The following is a 10,815-nucleotide window of genomic DNA, read 5'->3' as shown; positions in this document are numbered from 1 at the left end:
CCCAGGGGCAGGGAGGGGCCGGGCTGCCGGGGCCGGGCTTTGTGCTGCCCTCGGCGGGGCCTGCGGGGAGCGCGGAACCCGCGTCGGAGGCCCTGCCGGGGCCGGGCAGCAGCTCCTCCATCCTGCCTTTCACTCCTCCCATCGTTAAGCGGCTGCTGGGCTGGAAGAAAGGGGAGCAGAACGGGCAAGAGGAGAAATGGTGCGAGAAGGCGGTGAAGAGCCTGGTGAAGAAGCTGAAGAAGACGGGGCAGCTGGACGAGCTGGAGAAGGCGATCACCACGCAGAACATCAACACCAAGTGCATCACCATCCCCAGGTAGGGAGGGGAGCAGCGCACACAGCCAGGGGTGCCCGGAGAGCAGCTTTTCTCCCCAGGGGCTCCGGCACAGCCGGGTAGAGAGGGGCTTGTTTTGCTCTCCAGCCCCCCTGGGTGCGGGGTTAGCCCTGCAGGCGCTGTCCTGCCTCTGGGTGCAGCTTGAAAAGAAGTAACTGCCTGCAGAACTGGGTTGCTGTCTGGTTACAAAAGTGGGAGAAAGTCAGAGGGGAGTGTGGGGAAGAAAACACGTCTTCCAGCCGAGATAAAAAAAGTTGGAAGAGCGCTGGATTACAGTTATCCTGGGTCCTCTCATTGGCAAAAGTTTCTGTGTGTTCCCTTAGTACTTTGCAGTAAGATCTCGTTGTGATTCATGTATCAGAAAGGTGGTTTTGTTTGGGTTGCTCGGTTTCTTCCATATTATCTAGACAGATAGTGCTCTGAAGAGGTGGTTTAGAGCCCTGCTGTGCATAGGTTTTCAAATTACTTTTTAAATCGGGAATGCAAATGGCGTAGCTGAAGGGGATTGTCTGGAGTGCAGAAAAGCATGTGAGAGTGAATATAGCCGACTTGTTTTTTTTTTCCCCCCATTCTTATTGAATTAACATATATTTTATTTTTAGCCTCCATTCCGAGATTGATCTATAAACCCCTTATAAATCATAAAGGACACGTACTCGAGTATCTCAAGAAAATTTTTCCAAGTAACTTTCAGCTAGCTGGCCACAAGTGGTGTTTTATTGCTGAAGATCTGTTGGTTTCGGGGAGCTCAGCCAGATGACTGCAGATTCTGTTACTGATTGTTGTTTGAGAGTACTATTTTTTTTTTTTTCCTTCAAACAAAGGCCAAAGTTCATCCCAAATATTTGAATGCTGCATAATTGTGTGCTTCTGCGTGAGAAGATATCTCTCTGTGTGTGTATTCATGCTGCTCTCTCCCGCAAACAAATGTATGCTTTCTTGGTTGTCAGAATGATTTAATATGCAGTAGCTAATACAAAGCAGCATCTGTTGCATGAAAAAGTGAAGTAAGCAGCTTAGAAATGTAGATGTTAGGAACTCCTAACATTTTCTTCCAACAACTATCGTGGTTTTTTAAAAGGAAACATAAAGTCTCCTTATCTTTTTGGTGTTGAGTGACTGTGGGTAAGATTTTGACCAGGAATGCAAATAGATCTCTCAGCCTTTGTTAGAGTTACCGTGGCTTTGCCTAGTTGAAGCAGAAACCAAAACCTGTAGAGCTACCACCTGATATAAATGCCTTCAAACCTGCGTTTTTAAATTCTTGGTAAGCAGTGTGCTTTCCACATAGATAATACTCCATTTAAACCCCTTCCCTTGAAATACTTGCCATTTCAAAAGAAGAAAATTACTTGAGCAGCCCTGCTGGTGTGACCTGGGTATTGTGTCTAGCTGCTGCTGACCTGTTAAGGAGCAGAATGTGAAGCCTCTTGGTATTTCTTTTGCTAGTGACAAGGTGATTTAGATAAGGGAGGAAGGTTTTGGTATTTTATTATTCAAAGGAAGCGAAGAGATGGGTGGAGAATGATGCTTCAATTTAGACAAATAACTTTAAAGCTTGAAAATAAGTAACAACCAAGCAGATGTCAGAAATCATAAATATTACGACCTCCAGAACTTGTACTGTCTGTTCCTACTGCACAGAAGTGAATGTCTGTTTCTCTAAAACCTTGGTCTGTAAAAGAAAATCTGTACAAATATTAAAACATTTATGTTTACTCATGACACAGAGCCTGGATCCTGCCGACCTTAAACCTTGGTATGGGGGAAGTATCAGCATATTATGATGGTACCTGCTTATGCCTTGGCACTAGTTTTTAAGGATGACACTTCATATATACTTTTATTATTGTTTAATATGTATGTAACAGAGATCCAAATGGGTGTTGTTAGGTTAGGCTGTGCTTGAGCCCCTGCAAGCATCCCGAGAGGTTAATATCTGTTTATCAGAGATTGGAGAATGGTGTGGAAATGTGAAACAGCTGGTCTAGAAGTCAGTGGCAGAGCTGGAGCTATAACGAGGCCTTGTGGCTTTAAGAGCTGCGTCTTCTCTGGACTGTGCTATTTGTCCTAATATATCTGTGAATCTGATTATCCTGTCATTTGAAATTAGCATTTGCAAGGCCATCTTAGTATGGTTTTAGTTTGGGGGTTTGTTGCTTTTGGTTTTTGCTTGTGTTTTTGTTATTTTTTTGTGTTGTTGTTTTAAAATCTACATATGTTATTTTACTATTTAGTCAAATTTGTATGCTGGGAGGAAAAAAGGAGGGAGGGGGGAGCCATCATTGAGGATTAGATCATGTTGTACATTGTCTGTAGTACATCAGAAGGCTGAATTACAGTGGAGCTATGCCAGTGATGACTCTGGCCCAGCAGTAGGGTGAGTCCAAAATTAACTATTGTATCCATGAGAAGAAGCAAGTGAGTGCTTTGCAGAAACGTTGCTTACAGAAGTAAGGGCTACACAGCAAATCCCTGTAGTGATCAGAGGGGACAGGTTTTAAAAAGAGCAAGGCAAAACACAAATTTTTGTTACAGGGCTAAGGAATTAGAATACCAAATTTATTTCTGCTGTCATTTTTATCTACTTGGAATTGGAAATACACATGCGAACTACATTCTGTCTCCTGACCGGTTATTAAACAATGAATAGTTTATTTGCTTGTGCATTGGTTCAGTTTGTATTACTTTTCCAAGTGCTGCATTTGTAAGATGATGTGACAGACACCTCAGACCCCAGGTTTTCTGTTGGAAGGACCTGTGCAGACAGCAAAACACTGAAGAAACTTTCAAGGATTTCGGTGTAATGTTCTTCTGGCAGGATTTTTCCTTCTTGGCTTTTCTGCTGGGGAAGGAAGTAATTTCCACGTGAAAAACCTACCAGTCTTGGACCATCTGGTCGATTGTTTCTTGTGCCACAGTTAGTGGTGCTCAACAGAATGGCTGGTTTAGAGGACCTTTCTCCTTCTCTCACCTGGTGCACTGCTAACCAAGCCTGCCCTTCTCCAGAAGGGAGCTGCCTTTGCACCTCTGTTTACTAAACTGGTGGGCTTCGATGTCAGGAGCTGACCTAGCTGAGCCAAGTGGGGTCTCCATGGCAGACATTTTTTCATACTGTATAGGGTGATAAAGTTGAAAATACACATTCTTTTTCCCATTGAAATGCATCCTTTGTAGTAGTTGCATTGACCTCAAAAGCCTGGCTTTCAGGGGGGACATTTTAATGACCTTTCAGACAAGCTGGAGGATAATGTGCCATTAGCACCTACCCAGCACAGCCAGGTGTTTTGAGCTGTGTCCTCTCTGATTTGCTCTGTGAGCAAGCCTAGGTCTACTCCAGCTGCTAGCAACTTTTTTGAATTGTTGGTGGCTTTATTTACTTCTGAGATCAAAGAGTACAATAAGAGTACAGGAGTTCGAGGGCAAGTCCACAGCTGACACTGCCACAGACCTGCAGAGCCCATGGACTTCATCCTTGGGAGAAGAGCAATGAGTTTCTAATACTATTTCTGATCTGAAAGGAGGCCTTGCTGAGCACCTGCAAATCATCAGCATTTTGCCCTAGAAATGAAGTTTGTTAGGTTGAACTGTGATGAGTGTTTAATTCTTAACCTACACAGGGGTCTGAGCTGCAGAAGCCAGGAACATGTGATGAGCACTTAGGAATTTCTGAAAGCTGTGCAGTACGTATATTCTTGCTTATATGGGGAGAGGTAGAAAATGTTTTGATTCAAGAGTTTTAGTGGTAGCACACGTATTAAGACATAAATCTCATTACATTTTGCAATATATTTTCATATGCATATTTTTATTTGGAACCTGTTATTGTTTTGGTGGGTTTTTTTGTATCACCAGTGGTTTTAGGGGAGCTGGGTTTCTTGTTTGTGAGGGACACCTTCTTTTAAGTGGTGATTTTTTTTAATTTAGAAAATAGTTTTGAAGAGAGGTGGGTGTTATTTCTTGTGGAACTCATCTGAAAAGGATCATGGGTGCCAACTGAAATGGAAACATGGTACATTTGCTTTTTAAAAGCAACTGAACAAGGTGTTCCTTAAATTATTTACATTTTGGTGCGGAAAACCGCATAAGGGATTTTAGGAACATCTTGGGTGTAAACACACCTTCTGTTGTGTTGGTTGTTGACCACACAATATTTACAAGAGTTGTGCATGCTCGTAGGATTGCCTTGATACCAAAAAATATAAAAACTGTCATCATAGCAAGTGGCAGAGGCTGTCTGCAAGGCTGTGAAGCATGCTCTTCTTTTGAGATTCGTGCCCATCTGGTTTCAGTAATAAGCAAAGGGCCAGTCATATTTTTGTGTGTCCACGTGCAAATTAGTGTATTTTTTTAATGCCAATTTTAAACTTGTTTTCAGTTTGGCCTGTCCCTGTATTTGAGGAGCTTTAATATTGTATGGAGTTGTTTCAGAATGTCTGCACCTATGATTAGATTGGGCTAACAGTGGTGCCCTGGAGGTGATGACAGTACAGTCCCTGTGTGCAAATACAGCCCAGTTGCTACTGTACTTGTTAGCTCCTTGTTGCTGGTAATTTCACTGCTACAAAATTGTGTGCATTGACCTAGCTTTATGGGCAGGTTTTTACAGCCTTCCCCTAACCTTTGTGCTGCCACAGCTGAGCTGCCAGCAGTGCCCACATGGGCTAGCTTGGCTGTGGCAGTGCTAGCTGCAGGGTAGGCACAGCTTTACAAACGTTTGTGACAAGCTTTTGTGGCATTCGTGTGACTGCAGATCGGGTCTAAAGGTGAAAATGGAGTAAGCAGGGCTGTACTTCTTGCCTGCAGGCCCTCTTAGCACCTTTCTCATCTCCCTCCTTGTTGTCTCGCCGAAGGTCCAACCTCCCTCTTGAGGCACAGAGGTTTCTGCTCCCCACAGACCCTTCAACTTCTCCCCATCCTTGCATCAGGGTTATTGCCTCTTGTAATAGCTTGGATAATAATAGCACATGCAATTGACTTCTAGTCCACACGATGCCATTTAAAAACCAAAATGCTGCCATTAAGCTAAAGCAGTAACGTTGATACAACCAGTTAGGGAGCAACTGTGTGTTCAGTTGTAATGGCAGAGACAGTGGGACTGGGGAAAAGAAGGAGGTCAGGGGAGGAATGATTGTCCTTCCCTGAAAGTAGTTGCTGCTGGAATAGCATGTCAGACCCAGCCCTTAATAAGATGTCTTCTCGAGTTTGTATCCTCTCTGTCAGCAGCCAATACAATTCAAAACCTTTTATCAATACATATTTTATCCTTTTTTCCTGAGATGTGCAGGCCAGCTAACACCGTGCTTTAAAGCTGGTAGTAAAACTGCAGTTGACTTGAAAGACAACACAGCAGTGCTTATATAGAGCATTGATAGGGTAAGGGAAAGTATATTTTTACTATTACATTTGTTCAGATGTTTTTGAATATTCATATCTCTGCCTTTTTTTCTGCCTCCCTTTCTCAAGAGACTGAAATATTTACAATAGCTTCTGAAAGGACTGGTAATATTATCATATTGTGTAGTAAGAGTTGAATCTTTGTGAAATAAAATGTTTAAAATGGTTGCTTAACTTTTATAGTATTAGGAAAAGACCCTGAACAGTGCAATAATTTAAATATAATGAGAAATAAATGCAAAAAATTGATGAAATCAAGAAATATTCACTGTACGGGATTATCACATCAGGGATCCAATTAAAAAAGGCTCTTCTAATAAATATTGGTTTAATAATGTAAACTTGTAATTGCTACATTAATGCAACAAAAGTAAAATTAACAAGATTTAATGGACTGAGCAGCCATTAATTTTCACTTGTTAATTTATTAGGAGCTTCTAATGCTGTTAGATGCACAATAATGCCATTATCCTGCACGAAATTCTTTATGAAATAAATAGGGCCAAACGGTGCTTGAATTAAACTGAAAAAAGATTTTATTCCCAAATTATCTTTTTAATTTTTTTATTATTATTGTTGTTATTTCTAGCTTTCCTTTAGCGGGTGCAATTAAATGTTCAGGGATGGGATGCAGCACTCTCTTCCAGTAAGTCTTATGTATAGTCCTAATTAACTTTTGTCCTTGCCTGCCTTGATGTGTGGTGAAAAAAGCTTTTTCCAGTCCAAAGCTGATTGTGTTGATTGGCAGCAAAGAGAGCAGGCTGGAGCGAGGGGAATAAAGACAGGGCAGAGGTTCTTGCCCAGACGCTCTGGTTCTAGTAGGCTGACTCCAGCAAGCTTAGCAAATGTTTGCTAATTACGTTTTGTTACATGCAACTCGAGTCCAAACATAAAGACGAGGAAGCTGTTAATAACTGGGCTCTTGTCACTGGTAGCACAACTTTCTGTGCAACTGAGGAGACAATAATGCGTCAATTGTTGCAGTTAATACTGCTTTTAAAGATGTTTTGGCGCCTTTCCTCATTTGCTCACTCATGTCTTTACCATCACTGTCAGAATGGTGGGACTTGCCCTTAGGCAAACAGGACGGTTTGATTGCTCCTGGAGCTGTGGCTCTGTAGAAACAGAATAAAAGGCCAGAGCTCTTTCTGCACTAAAGGCTTGATCCCTCAGAAGCACCGGACACAGATGTGGGCAGGAATAAACTACTTGTGCATGGGAACAGGAGCTGTTAAAAACAACACAACAAAACGAAAACCCCAACAAGAACAAACAAGTAACCCTTATCTTTAGAAGAGCCCAGCCAGGTAAGAAATAATAACACCCTGCTTTTTAGAGTCACTCGGGAATTGTGTGAGCTCCAGAAGACAGAATCTTAGTGCTGACAGATACTGGCCTTGCTTACATCCAGAGGGAGCTTCTGGAGTAGCAGATGTCAGTGGGTAGAAGCAACACCAGGGAAAGGACGTGGGAAGACAGGGAGAAAATGTTAGTTATCCCTTCTGAGTTTGATTCTTCAACCTGCTGGTGTTCAGAATCATGCTCTTGCAACAAGAAGACAATTTGATTGCATCTTTAAAGTATTAGGAGCTGCTGGTGATGTGGATGAAGGAAGGGTGAAGAGTAGATTTTGTTAACTTTTGCACTAGAAACACAGCTGTTTCTTGCTGTGTTTCAGCTCACTTGCTGTTCAGCACTGAGGTAACGAGGGCAAAGAAATTGCACACGTGGGATAATCATGACTGTGTGTGACTACCTTGTGCTGGGGCTCCTGCACGCTCACCACAGATGGGCTGTGTGCCTGACCCCATGAACAGGAACATCTGCTTTTTGATCTCCAGAGGAATATGCATCAGTTTATTAAAAGGGAGGTCTGTGAATCCTGGAGAGAAGATTGCAGGGGACAAGGTGTCAAGAAAGTCAGTCTGTCTGCCTACACCCATTGCTTCCTCCAGGCTTTGGGGTGCTTGGGAAGGAGAATCTCAGGGTCAGGGTATTAGATGGACCATCTTTACCCCCCTTCATAATTTGTAGTTATCTGATCTGAACATTTAATTTGACTTGTGCTTACAAATTGTGTCATGGGAAAGACTGGTGAGTATCTTTGACTTGATGATGTTCATGAACCATAACACAATCTTTTTAAAAAGGGAAGTAAGAACAGAAATTTCCTCCTTTGTGGTGAAGTTGCAGCCAGCAATGGTTGAATGATGGATGCTGATACTAACTCTCCTTTTTCACATGAAAAATTCACTTACTCTTCACAGATGTAGAACAGTTAACGTTTGCAAAAATATTTGGCTTAGTAGAAGACATCTGTGGAACACCAGAATGCCTCTTTGTTTTTGAGTTCTATGTGCAACTCTTGTTGCTTTATCTGCTTAGCAGCTAGAGAACACTTTTTTTCCCCCCCAAATTTCATTTCTCTTTATAGCTGGATTTCAAGTGCTGCTGTGTGGGAAGACCAAACTATAAGCACCTTGAATTTGGTTATACTCAGAAAGGCCAGATATGTTTTTTTTCTCACAAAGTCTATGGTTTCCACATATGTGGAATTGTACAGAAAACTCCTTTTTTTCTTATTATTAGTTGAACCAGTTGTTCCCCTTGAGTCATACGCAGAGCCAATTTGTAGCACACGTGTCACAGTATCTGAAAAAAATATATCAGTGTTTAAAAAGCACCCTGTGCCTAAAAGAGAGGCTAATAAGCAGCTGGAGTCTGAGTCTTTTCCCACTCTTTTTTTGCATTTGTGTAATTACATGAATTTCAGTAGATCTGCTTCTGAATTACATGCAAGTGTAGCAGCACAAGAAAGCGGTGGAAAATGGAGGATAGAGGTGTCAATCCAATTTTGTCTTTTAAATTTAGGGCTTTGGGGTCTTCTCCATGTTCTTTGCAGGACTTGAAGCCTGCCCAGTGAGACCTGAGGACTCCAGTCCCATGAAGACTAGACTTGTCAGCCCTAGGCTGGAAATCTGGCAGGAAGCCAGGCAGGATTTTGCTGGAAGTTTGTTGAAAATGATACTTCTCTGTGAAGCATTTAATTTTTGGAGGAGTTCTAGCTCAGGTTTCATGGAGGGTTTTCTGATGGGCCACTAGTGTGGCTTGGCAGGGGCCCTTAACATTTTGGAGCTGAGATACCACCGGCAGTGGGGTTTGCCATTGGCAGTGGCTCCTGATCTTGTGCAGAAGAAGGCATTTGGCTGTTCTGACTGTGAACTTTTGTTTAATTTTCTGTTTTTTCCAACCATTTTTAACCAGCCTGCATATCAACAGTGGAGCCCTTATAATCTACTTCTCCTTGAGTCCCCTTCCCACCTCCCTCACAGCAACACAAATGCAGGAAGGAGTAGGGGTTTCCTCTTGCACGGTCTAGATAAAGCCCACCCACAATTATTGGCCTTGAACTCCAAAAAGCACAAGATCTGCTAATAACATCTGTCCATTCTTTCTTCCCCCATGGTCAGCAGCCTGTTGGAGGAAGGGTCTAGAACAGTTATTGATGTTGGCTTGGAACCTTCAAGCCAAGCTTCAGTATTTTCTGGAGACCTCAGTTACCTTTTCAGAGTTTCATGGGCTTGGAATGGTGAAACTTGCGTAAGATTTGGCTAATCTTTCTCTTTATCTGCTCCTTGGGCCTAAATTTACCTGACTCTCTGAACAAAAGCTTCACCATAAGTTAAAACTGTCTTTTGGCCTGTTTTGTTATTGTTTGCTTTTCAAAATTTTGTGGCTTTTTGTGGCCAGTGGAGTTTTTGCAGCAGCTGACTGTTAGAATGATGGAAAGTGGAAACCAGCACATTTGAAACCACTGCATTAGAAACAAGCTTTATAAAGCAAATAAATGTAATAATAATTAAAAAAAAACACCCCCTAGATAATCACTGTCTGATTATCAAAGCTGATACCCCTTGATGGCTGATTTCTGTCGCCAGTACAAGTCTGCTGGCAGTCTGGAAACTGCTCTGAGCTCTGCTCTGAATTACATGCCATAAATAACTTGTGTGTAGGTAGACAGCTGATCATTGAAGCTTTTTCCCAAATCTGTTTTTGTTTGTTTGGTAGAACTATAGGCTGAAAGTTCATGTATAGAGTTGCAATTGCGTATTTGTTTTTTCTCAGTCATACCTGAATTAAGAGAGGTTTTCAGTTGTGGCATAATGAACACACTCTGTCGTCAGGGAAAACTGAAAACATCAGGTTTTCTTCCATATCACTGTGTGACATTCACCAAAACGTGCTTGGACCTTTCTCTACCCAGCAAAGACAGTACTTGCCTCACAAGGATGTCGGAGAATTTAATATCAGATGCGAAAAGCTCTTAAAATCTGGAGAGCAAGACTCTGTTGCAAAGCCTGATGCCTTGACACTCCAAAAAGCTTTCTGTGGCTGTTCAGCATCTCATTCATCCTAAGAAAACAGTTTTAATTTTTGTTGGCAACTTTGAAAATATGTAGATGCTACGTCAGTGAGAATATCAGAATTCCGTAGATGGTTAGTGGTAAACCTTAAATGGGTTTGCATAATATTTATCTATTCATCTCTGTGCTGGTGCCTCCTGTGCACAGGGAATATTTTGACTGGTTGATACACATCATACCACAGTGGTCTGCTGCTCAGCCTAAGTTTGGAGTCTGTTAGCACAGGTCCAGGGGAAACACTGTACGTGTAGCCTCATGTTTTCATTTAAGTAGTGTTACATAACCAAGTGTGAATTTAATACTATCCAAATACGAAATGTTACATGAATTTAACTGTGTGTACATCAAGTGACTGTGTTGTTGTTAGTGGGCTTTTATGACCATGACCCACAGCAACATGAGCTGGAAAAATGAAATACTTCTATACCTGTAGCTGTGTCTTTTACTGAACGTTTTGACAGGCACTGAGAGTGCAGGGTGATCACATATACTTGTTTTAAAGCTCCTTTGCATCTGAAGACTTCTGGTGAATTGTTCTGAAAGAGATGACTGAAAACTAATAGCTGGCCATCTGGCTGGAAACAACATTATTAATTAAGCTTTCTCTTTTAAATAATTTACAAGTTTGTAATAAATGCTCTTTTCAAAGGTATTGAAGCA

General features: G+C 41.9%; 1 protein-coding gene across 1 annotated transcript in view; it reads left to right on the top strand.

Annotated features, from left to right (window-relative positions):
- Nucleotides 1-10,815, top strand: part of SMAD3 (SMAD family member 3) — a 78,619-nt gene that overhangs the window by 8,689 nt on the left and 59,115 nt on the right. The window contains exon 2 of the mRNA XM_009995281.1: nucleotides 113-316. Coding sequence (XP_009993583.1) covers nucleotides 113-316 — 204 coding nt within the window. The remainder of the gene's footprint in view (nucleotides 1-112; nucleotides 317-10,815) is intronic.

This window comes from Chaetura pelagica, unplaced genomic scaffold (genome assembly GCF_000747805.2).
Source record: "Chaetura pelagica isolate M959 unplaced genomic scaffold, ChaPel_1.0 scaffold453, whole genome shotgun sequence".
Classification (NCBI taxonomy): Eukaryota; Metazoa; Chordata; class Aves; order Apodiformes; family Apodidae; genus Chaetura; species Chaetura pelagica.
This window is presented reverse-complemented; position numbering and strand designations above follow the sequence as displayed.